Source organism: Mercenaria mercenaria, chromosome 17 (assembly GCF_021730395.1).
Source record: "Mercenaria mercenaria strain notata chromosome 17, MADL_Memer_1, whole genome shotgun sequence".
Taxonomy (NCBI): domain Eukaryota; kingdom Metazoa; phylum Mollusca; class Bivalvia; order Venerida; family Veneridae; genus Mercenaria; species Mercenaria mercenaria.
Genome location: NC_069377.1, coordinates 18,386,893 through 18,410,021, shown reverse-complemented (window position 1 = coordinate 18,410,021; position 23,129 = coordinate 18,386,893). Strand labels below are relative to the sequence as shown.

General features: G+C 37.3%; 1 protein-coding gene across 1 annotated transcript in view; it reads left to right on the top strand.

The window, feature by feature from the left end:
• LOC123535926 (protein wntless-like) overlaps window positions 1–23,129 on the top strand; it is a 216,688-nt gene that overhangs the window by 20,217 nt on the left and 173,342 nt on the right. The window contains exons 3-4 of the mRNA XM_053529210.1: window positions 7,682–7,805; window positions 8,439–8,566. Coding sequence (XP_053385185.1) covers window positions 7,682–7,805; window positions 8,439–8,566 — 252 coding nt within the window. The remainder of the gene's footprint in view (window positions 1–7,681; window positions 7,806–8,438; window positions 8,567–23,129) is intronic.

Below are 23,129 nucleotides of genomic sequence, written 5' to 3'. Positions count from 1 at the left end.
AAATGTTTATTTTAGGGATTTTTCTAGACCTCCAAAAAGGGCAGGGAGCTGCTAAAAAGGGGCAGGGTGCATTTTGCGCGTCGCGCAACTTTATCTACAATGATCTTAAGGTAGATGTCCATGGTTGTAGATAATGCAATACAGTCTTTATGCAGAACTTAACAGTTTATGGTATTTTAAATCTAGAAGACAAAATAAATGCAAACATAAAACAAACTGCATGTATTTATTAAGATAAGCATGTTCAATATACAAACATTATACATTCATTATAATACTGAACATATACAAACATAAAAAAGTTTATGTTTTTTTTCAGAACAGAAGCCTCACTTATGCAATATAATAGACAACCAATATACTCATTATTATACTGAACATATACAAACATAAAAATGTTTTCTTCTAGAACAGTAGCCTCACTAATGCAATATAATATAACAGACAACCATTATACACTCATTATAATACTGAACATAATTATACAAACTTACAAATGTTGTTTTTTTCCAGGACAGTAGCCTCACTAATGCAATATAATAGACAGCCATTATACATTCATTACAATACTGAACATATTATACAAACATGAAAATGTTGTTTTTTTTCAAGAACAATAGCCTCACTAATGCAATTCTTAAATGAAAAATAAGATGCATATACATGTAAATCAGCATTTGTTTCAGTTCTTAAACATTTTATATCATAATTATATAGTACTGAGTTTATTAGTATTTCTACCTGATTACCAGTTTTTCCTTTAATGATTAAATTAATATCTTAGAGTAAATTACTCATAACTACCACAGAGATAGATTCACTATTGAGCACTACAATGGTATTCACTGATACTCAGATTCTTCTGGGTTTTTTCCCATGCCACCTTTTAACTGTCCTTTCAAAATCAAGGTATTTCTCATTTCTATGAATCATGAGAAGCTGATGGACTGTTGTAACATCCAATCTATTTCTAATGTCTGTCTTTGTGCGATTCACCTCAGAGAATACTCTCTCAACTTCTGCTGTGCTTACCGGTAGTACAACAGCAGCAGTGCAGATTTTCTCCAGATTGTCACATGAATTTCCAGTGAAATGTCTTACTTTGGGAAACACTTTCATGAGCTTTGATGGTCCACTGATTTCATTTTGTTCAACATTTGACACTGCGTTTTTCAAAGTATCCCATTCCTGAACAACAGTGTCTGGGTCCATTCCAAAGTGTTCTGCAAGGGACATTACTTCATCATTGCCGTAAAATGTTGAGGCATCCTCCATGTTAAACACACCCATGTTGTCAATGACATCAGACGATTCAAGTCTTACTTCAATATGTTCAATTAAATTGTTCAGGAACTGGTGTTCAGCTGTTTTTACAGATTCTACTTGTTTCTCACTTGGTTCAATTCCATTTTCAGTCAAGATTTTTCTAGCTTTCTTCATACTGATTCCCTCAATGTCTTTTAGTTTATTGAGTGCACCTATGGTTGCCTCCTTTCTTGGTTTCACTACAGACAGATCAATGTCATTTTTCTCAAAAGTCATGGCCAGTGTTGTCAAGGGTTTAAGAGCATGACAGAGAAAGTGAATGATGTGCACAGATTCATATGACTTAAGTTTCTTTGCTAGTCCATTAGCACTAGGACCACTACCTATGCGCACTCTGTCATTTCCTGTCTCAATAGCATTCTCTAGATCCATGATCACTGCTTGATAGGTGTCTCTTAACGAGGTGACAGCATCCTGATGTGACAGCCACCGTGTGTGTGCTGCCTGTTCAACCTTTTTGGTACCAGCGTCATCTAGCAGCTTCTGAATACGTTCAAGGGAACTGCTCCTATTACTAGAATAGTGGTAATATTTGAAGATGTGAGTGAGCAATTCATCTGTGTCTCTCAATATTTTTATAGACTCGAAACTGTCTTTGGCTGCTAAGGCTAGACGATGGTTATGACAATGCACCGTGACAATTTCAGGTTTCATCTCTTTAAGTCTGGTAGCCACACCACTCTTCTTCCCGATCATAGTGTTACATCCATCAGAGGCATATGCGACAAACTTATCTACACTCAAGTCCTCAATTACAGTCTTTGTCTCATTGAATATTGTTTCTGCTTTCCCATCAGGCACTCTCACGTCTTTAAGATAATCAACACAAGCTTCCCCACTGTCCTTATCAATGTATTTGACACAGAATGCAAGATGTTTCTTATTGGAAATGTCACTAGTCTCACCATTCATAATGGCATAGCCTTGACTCTCTTTTACCTTTCCGTGGAGAGTTCCTTCTATATCCTCAACTATACTGTCCATGAGTTATTGAGCAGTGGTATTGCTGGTGTATGTGGCATTTTTACCTTGTTGGAGATACTGAAGATCAGGGCACTAAAGTTTTTTAAAGCAAAATTAACTAAGTCCTTAAAGACAGTTGTGTGCACGTGAGCTATGTTGTGGGTGACCAGGAAATTGAGAATCTTGGCTGCACATGTTACCGCCCTGAATTCATTGTCTCCCATGGGTAGTCTTTCCTCTCAGAATGCTGAGCTGATATCTAGCTGAACCTCAGTCTCTATGCGAATAGCTGTTCGATGCATTTCAGACTTTTCATGGTCAAGCACTTTGTCATGTCTGAGAGTAGCACAACCTTTCTCATTCCATGTTACACTACCATTCATTCCTTTGGTTTTGTGTTTTTGGCACAGTTTACAAAACATCACTACAGCACTACCATTTTCTGTTTGTTCAGTTTTCACATATAACCATGGTCTAGTGTCCTACCACTTTTCATCAAACCCAATTTTGTGTTTAGCTTGAGATTTTCTTCTGACAGGTGTTTTTGATTGTTCTGACTGAGTGTTTGGTTCACTTTCTAATGGTTGTGCTGTGGAAGTTGTCTGAACTAGTGGATTGCTTTCACTAAAAGAAAAATAAGTATGTCAAGTGCTTTGGTATTAAAATTATCTATGAAGTCAAGTCAAATATATTATCCATACACACACCTTTCCTACCCAGTTTTTCATTTAGTTGTGTATTTTATGGTAGCCAGCCTTTCTGTACTTTCAGTACTTTGATTTAAATTTGGTTGCCGTCGTAAAATGAATCAAATTTTATCATCGCATCAATCGATTTGGTTAAACTTTCGACATTTTATTAACAACATATGTTTATAAATGTGTGAGAAATACATAAAACATTTCTTGTAATATGAAAGATACTGCCAAAATGGAGAAATTGACAGTTTTGTATTGTATATCTTTTGTAACTGACGGGCGGACGGACTGACTATACATAAAGTCAAATTTGAATGATGTGCAAAGTCTTCATATTGCCATCCGTCTGTATAGAAGGTTTCATGAAAAAAACTTCTGCACTTTTTAAGTTACGACAGGATCCGGAATTTGCAATTGTGTAACTCCCCCATCATCATTTCTAACAGATTTCCGTTTTACTGATCGCTAATCAAACAAAAACATATTTTTCTTTCAAAGAAATATTTATTACCATAAAAAACTTTAGTTCAACAGGTTTTACTACGTTCAAATCATTTCAATTAAATGTTTTCTGCCCACGCGTACATGGCGCGGGAAAAAGCGCGGACGCTTAAGAAACCATCGGACACGTGCAAAGAATCTATTTGATTTCTCTCAATAGTTTTGGACTTACGTATGTTAGGAAGATTTTCATACATGTACACGTTATCTTAAATATTTTTTTGTAATGAAGAAACATTTTCTTCTTAATATGCATATATCTCGCACACATGGGTTCTTTCCGTATACGTTAATTCTGTTCTTATAATACATTCTTTTGGTAATTGAGAAATCCGTAAACAAAGAAACAAAATAACGATAAAACTAAGGTCAAATATTTTTTTCGCATCATACATACGATGTTAATCAAGTTTTGTCAACAAAAGGCATACTTTATACTTTTTTTAACAACATTATTCGTAAGCTTGTGTACCAGGGCTCCGGAAATTTTGATAACTCAATCGGTCCGAAACGAAAATCCTGACATCGGCGCTACCCCTCCCACCGCATTCCCAATATTACATATTTTGTAAAACGTGATAGGGTAAAGAAATAAGCATGTCATGCATTAAAACTGAGTTACCAGTCACCGCGCGTTACCATACAATGAAGACAGTTATTCAGTGTTATGTGTGATCGTTACTTTGTTTAAATTTCGATGTTTTTCCGAGATGATACGAGGCATTGACACCGTGTGCGTAACTAGTCTAAAAGCCAACGCACGTGACTTCGATACCGTATACACGGCAGATACTTTGTGATGTTTCCTCATTCTTTGACGGAATTCTATAAAATACAATGCGTCAGAGTGAGTTACACGACACATATTCTCTGCTAAACAGCCTCAGTATTTAAAGAATACTCTGCCGCGGACCGAATGTGTACATTATTTGAACGCCGAGATCGAATTTCCCGCATGTATGGTACCAAAACGTCAAGCGGGTTGGCCACGGATATTTCATTTCACTTACGTTGTACTTCAATAAGCAACTACATTTTATAAAGTTATATGTTCTCTTCTGATGTAAACAAAATTTCATTTTGAAACGTTTTTTAAAAGACCGATTTGATAAACAATGCCACTCCGGTTTTCTTTATCATTCGTGGTTGCCCGTCCATTTTTTTCTTTTTTGTACAGTCAGGTTGCAAAGAGGATTTTCTGCATTTGTTTCAACTGGAGCCCCAACAAATGAATCATGTATTTTTTTCAAATCAAGTAATTATAAAAATTATTTTTATCGGTTTTCCGTGTGATGTCTCATTAAATCAAAGACCTATAATGTACAATTATAGCTCTAAATGCAGCGACCATTTGTTTGTTACCGTGATCAAACATAGCCTTTTTAAATAAACCATCCGTCGGATTCTAAATAAAAGAAGTGGATCCCCGTCGAAATGATTTGGATCCAGTCAGAAACGTTAGGAAACCAGTCAAAAATATTTAATACACCGCAGTCGGCTGTCTGCAAACATTAAAGGATGTGCCGCGCGAGCACTGATTGCGTCACGCGCTAATTACGGACCGATTATCAAAGTGACAATCAGACCGATTGACACGTTTATTGATTATCTGAAGGTGCGACCAACAATTTCCTACTTGGCAGGTGATCGTGTATTGAGATATCAGATCGAAATTTATACTTTTCTCCATTTTTACGGGACCGATTTTTTTCGTTTTTTCACTTCACGAATCGGTCTGAAAAGTCAAAAATCGGTCCAAAACCGACAAACCGGCAAATTTCCGAAGCCCTGTTGTGTACAATAAAGAGAGTACTTACCACTCGGAGAATAGTCCAATCAAACACATAACTATTAATTAAAAGAATCCTTTAAAATTATTTCACTTGTTCACAAACATCGAACACTGAAAATAATATTTTAATCCATCATTACCTTTCTTTCATAACAACAAATGATGCAATGCTGTGATTTGTTTTCCTAATTTTTGCACATTCTTTTTCAAGATCGGCAAGCTTGCGTTTAACAGACGGCATTCTGACAATACTTAATATGATATTCAGATTGAATGGAAAATTGCAAGAAAACGCACATTTTATACGGGAAAGAAACAAACAAATACAGTAAATATAATTAACCTTTTACAGTTGGATTTGAGAAAAGTTTTGTTTTTTTCAAAACCTTTGTCGGTATATAAATTATCGGCATTTAATAAACGGCAGACTTTGTTTTAAAATATGTGTTTTTTTTTCTCCCTTTTTATTATGTTTTGCAGTTTGCTTTAATTGCAGACCTCTCTAATTGTTGTTTGTTACGATTCGGTCGGTCGCCGTCTTTTAATCATCTTTACTTACTGTTACTGCATACATGCCTCGGGCAAATACACAGCACCTGTGTAATCGGCGCGTGTCATAACTGCATATCGATAACAATTATTTTGGGCGGATATTTTGACAGATGATTGACGGGCGGTTTGTTTATAAATAATTTCTGTGGAATGGTCAAAGGGGCGGTGCTAAAAGGGCAAAAGGGCGCTGATGAAAGACAAAAGGGCGGCAATTTCGGGCAGAAGGGCGGCGCTAAAAAAGGGCAGGGCGCTGCGCCCTGCTATTCCGCTCTAGAAAAATCCCTATATTTACACCATTGAAAGACAGGTTACGGACACTACAGGGTTTTTGTAGTGTCCATAACCATATTAGTGGTGCTACAGCAAAAATGTAGTTAATGATAAAGGAAATAGCATGAAAAATTAATGTCAGCAGTTAAATTTGATAAGAAAAAATCAATAAAGACTCTCATAATATCTTACAAATCGACAAAATACAATTGGTTATGGACTCTACATCTTTTCGTAAAAACCTGATTTTCAATTTTAAAAATTCATATGTAAATTTCAGAAATACATGATTTTGATTTTTTTTCTTTAAGTACTATTACAACAGAGAAATGATTCTGGACCAAAATATTAAAGAAAAAATAATGTTACATTGCAGTTATTCATTATAACAAAAGGAAGGAATTTCAGTGAAAAACTGCATAACATCTAACCCATTTCACATTTTTCTTGACAGCTTCAACAATTTTCATCCGATCATGACAAATCAAACACCAAAATAATCCTTAAAAAATTGTCTTTATGCTGATAACACACATTTACATGGAAATATATAATATCATACCATTATTTTATTTGAAAAATATGGAAAATTCTAAGTGCAACAACATAACGCTTCCAAAGATGCGTTTTTTGCCACTGCTTGAAAACTGAGCTAGATCAATAAAATTTGGCACAGAACTTCTTCATATTTAGTGTTATGAAGTGTAAATGTTAAATTGCAATAAAGGGTTAGGAAATTTATTATCTCAAAGGTCAAGGTCACACTTACAGGTCAAAGGTCAAATTCTTTGGCAAGAATGTTAACCTCAGTGAGACGGAGTGTCATGCGCAAACCCCAGGTTCCTATCTCAAAGGTCAAGGTCACAGAGGTCAAAAGTCAGATACAAGAATGACTTTGTCTGGAGCATTTCTTTTTGATGCAAAGAGGGATTTTGATGTAACTTGGCACAATTGTCCATCATCATGAGACGGAGTGTCATGCGCAAGATCCTAGAATTACTTCCCTTTGTTGTTACTATAAATAGCTTATATTCATAACTTTTTTATTACTGGTTGTAGGGAAAAATCAAGACCACTTTTCTGTAGTACAACATGCATGTTACATCCAATTTTCAGGTGCATTTTGACCTATCTCTACTGGTGAGGATTTTTTTGTGGACTTAGATTTTTTTTTTTTTTTAAAGATTTATGTCCCTTAGTTGTTACTTTAAATAACTTATATTGTAACTTTTTGCAATCTCTTTTTTATTTGGCATAAATGTTTGCCTCAGTGAGACAAGGAGTGTCATGTGCAACTCCAAGTCCTTTTGACAGCTGGCGTGCTTGACATGTTGCCCGTGGGCATCTAGTTTAAGATTTTCTTTTAATTTCCTTGTAGTACGCGCTTATAAGATGCGTCCCACTCTTTGGACTGGAAATATGACTCCTAAAAATGCGTCTTATAAGCGATTATGTATGGTACTTCAGTTTCCATAATTGTTGACACTATAAAAAGCAATGACAAAAAATATTGCTGTCACTTAGCATGCTTAGGCTGCCCTTGTTAGTATAACAAAATATCTTGTTTTACTCTGTTCAGATTGTGTTTGCATTCTGGTTGCCTCACGTGAGGGAAGGAAAGCAACTGGACTTTAGTCGTTGGCAACAAACAATGATAGGAGTTCTTCAGCTTGAAATTATATATGATGAGAAGGTTCAAGTAGGTGAGTATTTCATCTTGATAAAATAGTAGTGCATGATATTTTAGATGAAGAAATAATTAATTGGTGGTAACCACTTTTGTGGATACCTCATTAAGTGGCAGGGGCCAGTTTCGAATAGTGGCACGGGTACGTTTTTAGCTCACCTGAACACAAAGTGCTCAGAGTGAGCTATTGTGATCGCTCACCATCCGGCGTCCGTGTGTCCGTCAGTCTACCCACACTTTACTTTCAACAACATCTCCTAAACCACTAGGCCAATTTTGATGAAACTTCACAGGGATGTTCCTTGGATGATCTTCTTTAAAACTTGTTCAAAGAATTGAATTCCATACAGAACTCTGGTTGCCATGGCAACCAAAAGAAAAAACTTTAAAAATCTTCTTGTCCAAAGCCACAGGTTCTAGGGCTTTGATATTTGGTATGTAGCATCATCTAGTTGTCCTCTACCAAGATTGTTCAAATTATCCCCCTAGGCTCAAATATGGCCTTGTTTATGTCTGTAGTATTTTACATGCCTAACTTTGGTTGATGTCTGTATTATTGTACATGTCTAACTTGTTTATGTCTGTAGTATTTTATATGCCTAACTCTGGTTGATGTCTATGATATTTTCTGTCTTTATATATATTGTAGAAGAGGATGCTGTTATTCAGTTAGATGCAAGAATAGGATACAGAAATGAAGAAGACGATGTAAATGACTGGAAAGAACTAGCAAGCTCCCTTGAGGAAAGACATCTTAACTGTAAAATGGAAGGAAAGGTAGATTTTCTTCTAAAAGTTTTGCTTCAGGCAAGTTTGACTTGTTCTTGACATCCTTGTTTTAAAGGTGGTTACTCAGATGTTGGTTAACTAATGGATTTGTTCAAAACTTAACCAGCTGATCATTTACACTTATTTGTATTCACTGAGTTTTTAATACACATCAGATTTTCACTAGAAGTATCTTTAAAATTTGATTTCCCTAACCTGGTTGTTCAGCGAAGATAGCATTATTTTAGCATAAGTATAAATGAAATAAACATATTTTGCCTAAAGAATAATATAAGCACTATTGTATGAAAGTGGCATTATGCGCATCTTACTTCACCTAGTGTCTTTTTTATCACTGTTTTATAAAAGCAATTTTCAGTTGCTGTGCATTTAAATGTGTTAAATTAACGATAATGCAGCATAAGTATTTGAAGTTGATGCTTTGGAAAAAGAGAAATCAGACTTACAAAATAATAGTTCTTTTTAGCTCGACTATTCAAAGAATAGGTAGAGCTATTGGACTCGCCCTTGCGTCGGCGTCCACGTCCGTGTCGCTTCCCGAGTTGGTTAAGTTTTTGTATGTAAGCTGGTATCTCAGTAACCACTTGTGGGAATGGATTGAAACTTCACACACTTATAACCCACCATCATCAGATGGTGGGCTATTCAAATCACTCTGCATCCATCGTCCGTCCGTCTGTTAACAATTTCTCATTTATCGCATCTCCGCAGAAACTACTGGGGGGATTTTGACCAAACTTTGTCAGAATGATGTATTGGAACCCTAGTTGTGTCCTTCTGAAAATCAGACTGGTTCGACAATTTTTGAGTTTGTTATGGCCCTTTGTTTATTTTTAGCTCACCTGAGCACGAAGTGCTCAAGGTGAGCTTTTGTGATGGCCCTGTGTCCGTCGTCCCTCTTCAGTCGTCCGTCCGTCTGTCGTCAACAATTTGACTGTTAACACTCTATAGGTCACAATTTTGGCCTAATCGTAATGAAACTTGGTCAGAATGTTACCCTCAATAAAATCTTGGACGAGTTCGATATTGGGTCATCTGGGTTCAAAAACTAGGTCACCAGGTCAAATCAAAGGAAAAGCTTGTTAACACTGTAGAGGCCACATTTATGACTATATCTTTATGACCAGCTACAGCCTTCAAATTTGGACCACAGTCATAGGTGTATGTACTGAAATAAACTTTGACCTTGTCATTGACCTAGTGACCTACTTTCACATTTTAAGGTACAGGCTTCAAATTTGGACCACATGCATAATTTTGTGTTCCGAAAATGAAATTTGACCTTGATTTTGACATAGTGACCTACTTTCACATTTCTGAAGCTTCAGCCTTCAAAGGGCTTATAGGTGAAAATGGCACAACATCAAATGTTGTTGAAATATTATTATATTGAATGATCAACAACTCATAATGCAAAATCACATACTTTAATTCATTTGAAATTCCGTTGTTGCCATGGCAACCTATTGATTTTTAGCTCGACTATTCATAGAATAGTAGAGCCATTGGACTCGCCCATGCGTCGGCGTCCGCATTGGCGTCTGTGTCCCGATTTGGTTAAGTTTTTAGCTCGACTATTCGAAGAATAGTCTAGCTATTCTACTCACCCTGGTGTCGGCATCGGCATCACACCTTGGTTAAGTTTTTGCATGCAAGTACATACAGCTATCATTTAAAGGCATATAGCTTTGAAACTTATTTATTCTTTTTCTAGGTCAATTACCAATCTCACTGGGTCAAGTTCCATAACTCTAACATGTATTTTGAGCAAATTATGCCCCCTTTTGGACTTAGAAAATTCTGGTTAAAGTTTTGCGTGCAAATACATACAGCTATTACTAAAAGGCATATAGATTTAAAACTTATTTTTAGCTCACCTGTCACATAGTGACAAGGTGAGCTTTTGTGATCACCCTTCGTCCGTCGTCTTTGCGTCCGTCCGTGTGTCAGCAATTTCTTGTCTGCACGATAGTGGTTTCATTTATGATTTTATTTTAACCAAACTGGCACACAACTTGTATCACCATAAGATCTCGGTTCCTTTCTTGAACTGGCCAGATCCCATTATGGGTTTCAGAGTTATGGCCCCTGAAAGGGCCAAAATTAGCAATTTTGACCTTGTCTGCACAATAGCAGCTTTATTTATGATTTGATTTTTACCAAACTGGCACACAACTTGTATCACCATAAGATCTTGGTTCCTTTTTTGAACTGGCCAGATTCCATTATGGGTTCCAGTGTTATGGCCCCTGAAAGGGCCAGAATTAGCTATTTTGACCTTGTCTGCACAATAGCAGCTTCATTTATGATTTGAATTTAATCAAACTTGCACGAAACTTGTGTCACCATAAGATCTCAGTTCCTTTCTTGAACCAGCTAGATCCCTTAATGGGTTCCAGAGTTATGGCCCCTGAAAGGGCCAAAATTAGCTATTTTGACCTTGTCTGCACAATAGCAGCTTCATTTATGATTTGATTTTAACCAAACTTGCACACAACTTGTATCACCACAAGGTCTTGTTTCCTTTCTTGAACTGGCCAAATTCCTTCATGGGTTCCAGAGTTATGGCCCCTTAAAGGTCCAAAATTGGCTATTTTGGCTTTTGCAGCCATATAGAGACTTCATTTATGGTTTTATTTGATACAAACTTCCAAAATATTTTCAACAACAATAAATCTTAGATTCCATGACAAATCAGATCCAATCGTAGGTTCCAGAGTTATTTCATACCTGATTACTTCCCCTGATTGTAATCAAAATGGATTTATATCAGTAAGTACTTATAGGACTTATTTGAAATTTCATAATTGTCATTAGTTCGACTGAGACAATCAGGGTAGATAACTATGGACTGATTTTATGTCAAATTACCTCCCTTTATTTGAAATTAAAATGAGTATATCTCCGTAACTAATGAAGATACTGATCTGAAATTTCATTTATGTCAACAGATTTATTTGGCAGAGCCTTCTTTTGTTCACTTACAATACTTTTTTTTTAATTACTTCCCTTTTACGTTACTATAAATAGCTTATTTTTAGGAACTTTTTTATTATTGGCCGTTGGGAAAAACTGAGACCACTTTTCTGTGGTACAACATGGATGGTACCTCCAATTTTTAGGTGCATTTTGACATATCTGTACCTTGTAAAATTTTTTTTTTCTTTTTGGTTAAATTTCTTCCCATTGTTGTTCCTGTCCTTTGGACTTAAATATTTTTACTGAGGACCTTCTTGTCCTCAAGTGCAATGATAACAGGTGAGCGATATAGGGCCATCATGGCCCTCTTGTTTCTTTTTCTAGATCAATTACCTACCTCACTGGGTCAAGTCCCATAACTCTGACATGTATTTTGGCCGAATTATGCCCCCTTTTGGACTTAGAAAATTCTGGTTAAAGTTTTACATGCAAGTTACTATCTCCAAAACTAATGCAGATATTGAATTGAAACTTCACATGTGTCTTCGGGGTTATAAAACTAGTTGATAGCACCAAGTCCCATAACTCTGACCTTCATTTTGGCCAAATTATGCCCCCTTTTGGACTTAGAAAAATTCTGGTTAAAGTTTTGCGTGCAAGTACATACAGCTATTACTAAAAGGCATATAGATTTGAAACTTATTTTTTCTTTTTCTAGATCAATTACCTACCTCACTGGGTCAAGTCCCATAACTCTGACATGTATTTTGGCCAAATTATGCCCCCTTTTGGACTTAGAAAATTCTGGTTAAAGTTTTGCATGCAAGTACATACAGCTATTACTAAAAGGCATATTGATTTGAAACTTATTTTTTCTTTTTCTAGATCAATTACCTACCTCACTGGGTCAAGTCCCATAACTCTGACATGTATTTTGAGCAAATTATGCCCCCTTTTGGACTTAGAAAATCCTGGTTAAAGTTTTGCGTGCAAGTACATACAGCTATTACTAAAAGGCATATTGATTTGAAACTTATTTTTTCTTTTTCTAGATCAATTACCTACCTCACTGGGTCAAGTCCCATAACTCTGACATGTATTTTGAGCAAATTATGCCCCCTTTTGGACTTAGAAAATCCTGGTTAAAGTTTTACATGCAAGTTACTATCTCCAAAACTAATGCAGATATTAAATTGAAACTTCACATGTGTCTTCGGGGTTATAAAACTAGTTGATAGAATCAAGTCCCATAACTCTGACATGTATTTTGGGCAAATTATGCCCCTTTTTGGACTTAGAAAATCCTGGTTAAAGTTTTGCGTGCAAGTACATACAGCTATTACCAAAAGGCATATAGCTTTGAAACTTATTTATTCTTTTTCTAGGTCAATTACCAACCTCATTGGGTCAAGTTTCATAACTCTTAACATGTATTTTGAGCAAATTATGCCCCCTTTTGGACTTAGAAAATTTTGATTAAAGTTTTACATGCAAGTTACTATCTCCAAAACTAATGCAGATATGGAATTGAAACTTAACATGTTTCTTCGGGGTTATAAAACTAGTTGATAGCATCAAGTCCCATAACTCTGATATGTATTTTGGTCAAATTATGTCCCCTTTCGAACTTAAAACTCTTTTGATATTTAACATTTTGGGTAATAATTTCCTGCTTCTGTGACAATATTTCGAATAGTCGAGCTTGGCTGTCTTACGGACAGCTCTTGTTGTATGTAAGCTGGTATCTTAGTAACCACTTGTGGGAATGGATTGAAACTTCACACACTTATTTACTGTGATAAACTGACTTACATTGCACAGGTTCCATAACTCTATTTTGCTTTTTTACAAAATTATGCCCCTTTTTCGACTTAGAATTTTTTGGTTAAGGTTTTGTATGTAAGCTGGTATCTCAGTACTCACTAATTGGAATGGATTGAAACTTCACACACTTATTCACTGTCATGATCTGACATGCACAAAGCAGGTCCCATAACTTTATTTTGCTTTTTTACAAAATTATGCCCCTTTTTCAACATAGAAATTTTTGGTTAAGTTTTTGTATGTAAGCTGGTATCTCAGTATCCACTAATGGGAAAGGATTGAAACTTCACACACTTGTTCACTGTCATGATATGACATGCAGTGCAAAGGGTCAATAACTCAACTTTGCATTTTACAAAATTATGCCTGTTTTTAGCTCACCTGTCACAAAGTGACAAGGTGAGCTTTTGTGATCGCGCGGTGTCCGTCGTCCGTCGTCCGTCCGTGCGTCCGTAAACTTTTGCTTGTGACCACTCTAGAGGTCACATTTTTCATGGGATCTTTATGAAAGATGGTCAGAATGTTCATCTTGATGATATCTAGGTCAAGTTCGAAACTGGGTCACGTGCCATCAAAAACTAGGTCAGTAGGTCTAAAAATAGAAAAACCTTGTGACCTCTCTAGAGGCCATATATTTCATAAGATCTTCATGAAAACTGGTCAGAATGTTCACCTTGATGATATCTAGGTCAAGTTCGAAACTGGGTCACGTGGGTTCAAAAACTAGGTCAGTAGGTCTAAAAATAGAAAAACCTTGTGACCTCTCTAGAGGCCATATTTTCCATGAGATCTTCATGAATATTGGTCAGAATGTTTACCTTGATGATATCTAGGTCAAGTTCGAAACTGGGTCACGTAGGGTCAAAAACTAGGTCATTAGGTCTAAAAATAGAAAAACCTTGTGACCTCTCTAGAGGCCATATTTCTCAATGGATCTTCATTAAAATTGGTCAGAATGTTCACCTTGATGATATCTAGGTCAAGTTCGAAAATGGGTCACGTGGGGTTAAAAGCTAGGTCAGTAGATCTAAAAATAGAAAAACCTTGTGACCTCTCTAGAGGCCATATTTTTCATGAGTTCTTCATGAAAATTGGTCAGAATGTTCACCTTGATGATATCTAGGTCAAGTTCGAAACTGGGTCATGTGGGGTGAAAAACTAGGTCAGTAGGTCTAAAAATAGAAAAACCTTGTGACCTCTCTAGAGGCCATATTTCTCAATGGATCTTCATGAAAATTGGTCAGAATGTTCACCTTGATGATATCTAGGTCAAGTTCGAAACTGGGTCACGTGCGGTCAAAAACTAGGTCAGTAGGTCTAAAAATAGGAAAACCTTGTGACCTCTCTAGAGGCGATATTTTTCAATGGATCTTCATGAAAATTGGACAGAGTGTTTACCTTGAAGATATCTAGGTCATGTTCGAAACTGGGTCACGTTGGGTTAAAAACTAGGCCAGTAGATCTAAAAATAGAAAAACCTTGTGACCTCTCTAGAGGCCATATTTTTCATGAGATTTTCATGATTATTGGTCAGAATGTTCACCTTGATGATATCTAAGACAAGTTCGAAACTGGGTCACGTGGGGTTAAAAACTAGGTCAGTAGGTCAAAAATAGAAAAAACCTTGTGACCTCTCTAGAGGCCATATTTCTCAACGGATCTTCATGAAAATTGGTGAGAATGTTCAGCTTGATGATATCTAGGTCAGGTTTGTAACTGGGTCATGTGCGGTCAAAAACTAGGTCAGTAGGTCGAAAAATAGAAAAACCTTTGACCTCTCTAGAGGCCATATTTTTCACGAGATCTTCATGAAAATTGGTGAGAATGTTCACCTTGATGATATCTAGGTCAAGTTTAAAAGTGGGTCATGTGCCTTCAAAAACTAGGCCATTAGGTCAAATAATAGAAAAACCTTGTTACCTCTCTAGAGGCCATATTTTTCAATGGATCTTCATGAAAATTGGTCAGAATTTTTTATCTTGATGATATCTAGGTCACATGTGCTCAAAAACTAGGTCACTATGTCAAATAATAGAAATAATGACGTCATACTCAGTTCAACACTGGGTCATGTGGTGATAGGTGAGCGATTCAGGACCATCATGGTCCTCTTGTTAAACTTAGGAGTTTTGGGTTAAATTCTTATATGTAAGCTGGTATCTCAGTACCCACTAATGGGAATGGAATGAAACTTCACACACTTGTCCACTGTCATAAGCTGATAAGCACTATGCAGGTTCCATAACCCTATTTTGCTTTTTTATGCCCCCACCACTTTGGGGGGGGGCATATAGATTTGCTCTTGTCCGTCCGTCCTTCCGTCCGTCCGTCCTTCCGAAAATGTTGTGTCGCGCGTAGCTCTGAAAGTATTTGACGTAGAGTCACAAAACTTTACAGGAATGTTGGTCAGCATGTGTAGTTGTGCACCTGGGGTTTCGCGTCCGGATTCATTCAGTCATGTAGAAGTTATGGGCCCTGACTTTATAAAAATTGGTCATTTTAATGTTGTGTCGCGCCTAGCTCCAAAAGTATATGACCTAGAGTCACAAAACTTTACAGGCATGTTGGTCAGCATGTGTAGTTGTGCACCTGGGGTTTCGCGTCTGGATTCATCCAGTCATGTAGGAGTTATGGCCCCTGACTTAGTAAAAAAATGGTCATTTTAATGTTGTGTCGCGCATAGCTCCAAAAGTATTTGACCTACAGTCACCAAAGTTTACAGGAATGTTGGTCAGCATGTGCAGTTGTGCACCTGGGGTTTTGCGTCCGGATTCGTCCAGTCATGTAGGAGTTATGGCCCCTGACTTAGTAAAAAATTGGTCATTTTAATGTTGTGTTGTGCGTAGCTCCAAAAGTATTTGACCTAGAGTCACCAGAGTTTACAGGAATGTTGGTAAGCATGTGCAGTTGTGCACCTTGGGTTTCACATCCGGATTCATTCAGTATTATAGGAGTTCTGGCCCCTGACCTGGGAAAAAATTGTCATTTTTGGCCCCTGACCTGGGAAAAAATAACATGACTGAAATACTGTTGAAAAACGGCGTTAAACCCAAAACAAACAAACAAACAAATCATTCAATCGACAAGGCTGTTGAATAGTCGAGCGTTGCTGTCCTCCGACAGCTCTTGTCTTACTGACAGCTCTTGTTAGCTCACCTGTCACATAGTGACAAGGTGAGCTTTTGTGATCACCCTTCGTCCGTTGTCAGTCTGTGCGTGCATGCGAGCGTGTGTGCGTCCGTCAACAATTTCTTGTCGGCACGATAGAGGTTTCATTTATTATTTTATTTTAACCAAACTTGCACACACCTTGTATCACCATACGTCGGCGTCACACCTTGGTTAAAGTTTTGCATGCAAGTACATACAGCTATCATTTAAAGGCATATAGCTGTGAAACCTATTTTTAACTCACCTGTCACATAGTGACCGGGTGAGCTTTTGTGAGCGCCCTTCGTCCGTTGTCCGTCTGTCCATCCACAATTTCATTGTGAACACGATAGAGACCACATTTTGTATTTGATTTTAATCAAACTTGCACACAACTTGTATGGGCATAATATCTCGGTTCCTTTCAAGTTATGCAATGGACACTTAAAGGAATACGATAGAGACAACATTTTGCAATCAACTTTAATCAAACTTGCACACAACTTGTATTGGCATTATATCTCGGTTCCTTTCGAAAACTGGCCAGATCCCATCATGGGTTCCAGAGTTATGGCTACTTAAAGGACCAAAATTTGCCATTTTTGGCTTGCGAACACAATAAGAGATCACATTTTACAATCAACTTCAATCAAACTTGCACACAACTTGTATTGGCATAATATCTCGGTTCCTTTCGAAAACTGGCCAGATCCCATCATGGATTGCAGAGTTATAGCCCCTTAAAGGGCCCAAAATTTGCTATTTTTTGCTTGTGAACATGATAGAGACAACATTTTGCAATAAACTTTAATCAAACTTGCACAACTTGAACTAGCATAATATCTTGGTTCCTTTTGAAAACTGGTCAGATCCCATCATGGGTTCCAGAGATATGGCCCCGTAAAGGGCCAAAATTTGCTATTTTGGCTTTTGCAGCCATATAGAGACTTCATTTATGGGTTGATATGATACAAACTTGCAAAATATCTTCAACAACAATAAATCTTGGATTCCATGATGAATTTATCAGATCCAGTCATAGGTTCCAGAGTTGTGGCCCCTGATTGACCCCTAAAAGAGCCAAAATTTGGTAATTTCTACCTTGTGAACATGATAGAAGTGACATTTTAGAGGCTGTATTTTTAGCTCACCTGTCACAAAGTGACAAGGTGAGCTTTTGTGATTGCGCGGTGTCCGTCCGTCCGTGCGTCCGTAAACTTTTGCTTGTGACCACTCTAGAGGTCACATTTTTCATGGGATCTTTATGAAAGTTGGTCAGAATGTTCATCTTGATGATATCTAGGTCAAGTTCGAAACTGGGTCACGTGCCGTCAAAAACTAGGTCAGTAGGTCTAAAAATAGAAAAACCTTGTGACCTCTCTAGAGGCCATATATTTCACAAGATCTTCATGAAAATTAGTCAGAATGTTCACCTTGATGATATCTAGGTCAAGTTCGAAACTGGGTCACGTGCCTTTAAAAACTAGGTCAGTAGGTCTAAAAATAGAAAAACCTTGTGACCTCTCTAGAGGCCATATATTTCACAAGATCTTCATGAAAATTGGTCAGAACGTTCACCTTGATGATATCTAGGTCAGGTTCGAAATTGGGTCATGTGCGGTCAAAATCTAGGTCAGTAGGTCAAATAATAGAAAAACCTTGTGACCTCTCTAGAGACCATATTTTTCAATGGATCTTCATGAAAATTGGTCAGAAATTTTATCTTGATAGTATCTAGGTCAAGTTCAAAACTGGGTCACATGAGCTCCAAAACTAGGTCACTATGTCAAATAATAGAAAAAACGACATCATACTCAAAACTGGGTCATGTGGGAAGAGGTGAGCGATTCAGGACCATCATGGTCCTCTTGTTCAATTAATCTTCATGAATTTTGGTCAGAATGATTGCCTTGATGAAATATAGGCAGAGTTCGAAAATGGGTCATCCGGGGTCAAAAACTAGGTCACTAGGTCAAATCAAAGAAAAACCTTGTGTATGCGATAGAGGCTGTATTTTTCAATTAATCTTCATGAATTTTGGTCAGAATGATTGCCTTGATGAAATCTAGCACAAGTACGAATACGGGTCATCTGGTGTCAAAAACTAGGTCACTAGGTCAAATCAAAAGGAAAGCTTGAATATGCGATAGAGGCTGTTTTTTTTTTCAATTGATCTTCCTGAAATTTAGTCAAAATGATAACCTTAATAAAGTCTAGGCAGAAATTGATAATGGGTCATCTGGGGTCCAAAAGTAGGTCACTAGGTCAAATCAAAGAAAAACCTTGTGTATGCGATAGAGGCTGTATTTTTCTATTGATCTTCATGAAATTTGGTCAGAATAATTGGATTGATGTAATCTAGGTGAAGTTTGAATATGGGTCATCTAGGATAAAAAATTAGGTCACTAGGTCAAATCAAAGAAAAACTTTGTGTATGCGATAGAGGCTATATTTTTCAATTGATCTTCCTAAAATTAAGTCAGAATGATTGCCTTGATGAAATCTAGGTCAAGTTTGAATATGGGTCATCTTGGATCAAAAAGTAGGTCACTAGGTCAAATCAAAGAAAAACCTTGTGTATGCATTTGAGGCTGTATTTTTCAATTGATCTTCATGAAATTTTGTCAGAATGATTGCCTTGATAAAATCTACTTAGAGTTTGATTATGAGTCATCTGGGGTCAAAATGTAGGTCACTAGCTCAAATCAAAGAAAATCCTTCTGTATGCAATAGAGGCTGTATTTTTCAATTAATCTTCATGAAATTTGGTCAGAATGATTGCCTTGATGAAATCTAGGTCATATTCGAATATGGGTCATCTGGTTTCAAAAACTAGGCCACTAGGTCAAATCAAGGAAAAACATTATGTATGCAATAGGGGCTGCATTTTACACTGGATTTTCATAAAATTTTGTCAGAATGGTTGCCTTGATGAAATCTAGGTCAGGTTCGAATTTTGGTAGTCTGGGGTCAAAAACTAGGTCACTAGGTCAAATCAAAGAAAAACCTTGTGTATGCGATAGAGGCTGTATTTGTCAGTTGATCTTCATGAAATTTAGTCAGAATGATAGCCTTGATGAAATATAGGTCAAGTTTGAATATGGATCATCTGGGGTCAAAAACTGGGTCACAAGGTCAAATCAAAGAAAATACTTATTTATACTCAAGATTTTTTGCTCCAGTTTTAATGATATTGGTCAGAATATTTTTTTCCATGAAATCACTAGGTCAAACAGGTTTACACTGTTACGGTGTGTTATGGTGTGTTTCTCAGGTGAGCAACCTAGGGCCATCTTGGCCCTCTTGTTTGTCTGGCTCCACCCCTATTTCCAGAGTTATGGCCCCTGAAATAGTCAGAAATGCACATTTTCTCTTTGTGACGCACCTAGCTCATAAAGTGTTTCATATAAATTGATGAAACCTTGCATGAGTCTTTATCATGATATGAACTTGTGCACTTCCTATTTTTTGTCTGGCTCCGCCCCCAATTTCAAGGGTTATGAACCCTGAAATAATGAAAAATGCACATTTTCACCATGTGACACGCATAGCTCAAAAAGTATTTGATATAAATTGATGTGACCTTGCACACTTGGCATTCTTGAGATTTTAGCACCAATTACAGATTTAGGGCCCTTGAAATAGTCAAAATGATGGATTTTTTGTTTGTGATGCTCATAGCTCAAAAAGTGTATGGCCAAGAATAATGAATCCTCTTATAAAATGTTTGTTAAGGCTATACCCCTCTTAATACTGGAAACATTTGAATTATTGCCCCTTGTTTATGACAAATGTACCAGTGGGGGCACACCCTGTGTCCTACAGACCCATTCTAGTCTTGAACATAACTTAATAACCATTCAAGGTATTGCCTTCAGTTTTGGCATATAGGTAGGTGGAGATGTGACGAAGTGCCAAGTGCATGAACCAGGTCTGTAGATCAGAGGTCAAGGTCACAGCATAGTCAAATCTGTTTATATTTGTCCTTCATATTTATTGTGCCCCCCCATGAGTGGTGGGGGCATATAGATTTGGTCTTATCCGTGCGTCCGTCCGTCTGTCCGTGCGTCCGTCCGTCCGTCCATCCATCTGTCCGTCCGTCCGTCCGTCCGTCCGAAGTTCGTGACACGCCTAGCTCAAAAAGTATTTGATATAAATTCATGAAACCTTGCATGAGTCTTTATCATGATATGAACTTGCGCACCTCCTATTTTTCGTCTGGCTCCGCCCCCTATTTTTAGAGTTATGGCCCCTGAAATAGTCAAAAATGCACATTATATCCTTGTGATGCGCCTAGCTCAAAAACTATTTGATATAAATTCATGAAACCTTGCATGTGTATTAATCATGATATGAACTTGTGCACCTCCTATTTTTCATTTTGGTCCGCCCCCTATTTTCACAGTTATGGCCCCTGAAATAGTCAAAAATGCACATTTTCACCTTGTGACATGCCTAGCTCAAAAAGTATTTCATATAAATTGATGAAACCTTGCATGAGTCTTTATCATGATATGAACTTGCGCACCTCCTATTTTTCATCTGGCTCCGCCCCTATTTTTAGAGTTATGGCCCCTGAAATAGTCAAAAATGCATATTTTCACCTTGTGACACGCCTAGCTCAAAAAGTATTTGATATAGATTCATGAAACCTTGCATGTATATTAATCATGATATGAACTTGCGCACCTCCTATTTTTCATTTGGGTCCGCCCCCTATTTTCAGAGTTATGGCCCCTGAAATAGTCAAAAATGCACATTTTCACGTTGTGACACGCCTAGCTCAAAAAGTATTTCATATAAATTGATGAAACCTTGCATGATTCTTTATCATGATATGAACTTGCGCACCTCCTATTTTTCATTTTGCTCCGCCCCCAATTTTTTTAGTTATGGCCCCTGAAATAGTCAAAAATGCACATTTTCACCTTGTGACGCGCCTAGCTCAAAAAGTATTTGATATAGATTCATGAAACCTTGCATGTATATTAATCATGATAAGAACTTGCGCACCTCCTATTTTTCTTTGGGTCTGCCTCCTATTTTTTGAGTTATGGCCCCTGAAATAGTCAAAAATGCACATTTTCACCTTGTGACACCCCTAGCTAAAAAAGTATTTCATATAAATTGATGAAACCTTGCATGAGTCTATATCAAGATATGAACTTGCGTACCTCCTATTTTTTCGTCTGGCTATGCCCCCTATTTTAAGAGTTATGGCCCCTGAAATAGTCAAAAATGCACATTTTCACCTTGTGACACGCCTAGTTCAAAAAGTATTTAATATAAATGGTTGAAAACTTGCATAAGTCTTTATCATGATATAAACTTGCACACCTCTAATTTTTTGGCTGGTTCCACCCCTATTTTTAAAGTTATGGCCCCTGAAATAGTAAAAAAATGCACTTTTTCACCTAATTATGTGCCTAGCTCAAAAAGTATTAGATGTAAATTCAGGAAACCTTGCAGGAGTCTTTATCATGATGTGGCCTTGCACTCTTGGCATTCTTCTTGAGAATCTTACTCTTATTACAGAGTTATGGCCCTTGAAATAGCCAGAATAGTGGATTTTTTGTTTGTGATGCTCATAGCTCAAAAAGTATAGGGCCTAGAATAATGAACCCTTTTCATAAAATGTTTGTTGAGGCTATACCCCATTAAGACTGCAAACATTTGAATTATTGCCCCTTATTTGTGACTAATGTACCAGTGGGGGGCACACCCTGTGTCCTACAGACACATTCTAGTTTTAAATCACTCTGCGTCCATGGTCTGTCGTCCTTCCGTCCGTCTGTTCGTCCGTCCATTAACAATTTCTCGTTATCGCATCTCCTCAGAAACTACTGGGGGGATTTTGACCAAACTTTGTCAGAATGATATATTGGTACCCTAGTTGTGTCCCCTGAAAATCAGACTGTTTCAACAATTTTTGAGTGAGTTATGGCCCTTTGTTTATTTTTAGCTCACCTGTCACGAAGGTGACCTATTGTGACTGCTTGATGTCTGTCGTCCGTCGCGCGTCGTCCGTCGTGCGTCAACAATTTCTAAAAAAAATCTTCTTCTTGAAAACCACTGGGCAGAATTACACCAAACTTCACAGGAATGATCCTTGGATGGCCCCCTTTCAAAATTGTTCAAAGAATTGAATTCCATGCAAAACTCTGGTTGCCATGGCAGCCGAAAGGAAAAACTTTAAAAATCTTCTTGTCCAAAACCACAGGGTCTAGGGCTTTGATATCTGGCGTATAGCATCATCTAGTGGTCCTCTACCAAAATTGTTCAAATTATCCCCCTAGGGTCAAATATGGCCCCGCGCTGGGGTCACATGGTTTATATAGACTTATATAGGGAAAACTTTGAAAATCTTCTTGTACAAAACCACATGGCCTAGGGCTTTGATATTTGGTATGTAGCGTCATCTAGTGGTCCTCTACCAAGATTGTTCAAATTATCCCCCTAAATATGGTTCCACCCTGGGGGTCACATGGTTTATATAGACTTATATAGGGAAAACTTTGAAAATCTTGTACAAAACCACATGGCCAGTGTAGGGCTTTGATATTTGGTATGTAGCATCATCTAGTGGTCCTCTACCAACTTTGTTCAAATTATCCCCCTAGGGTTAAATATGGCCCCGCCCTGGGGGTCCCAAGTTTAA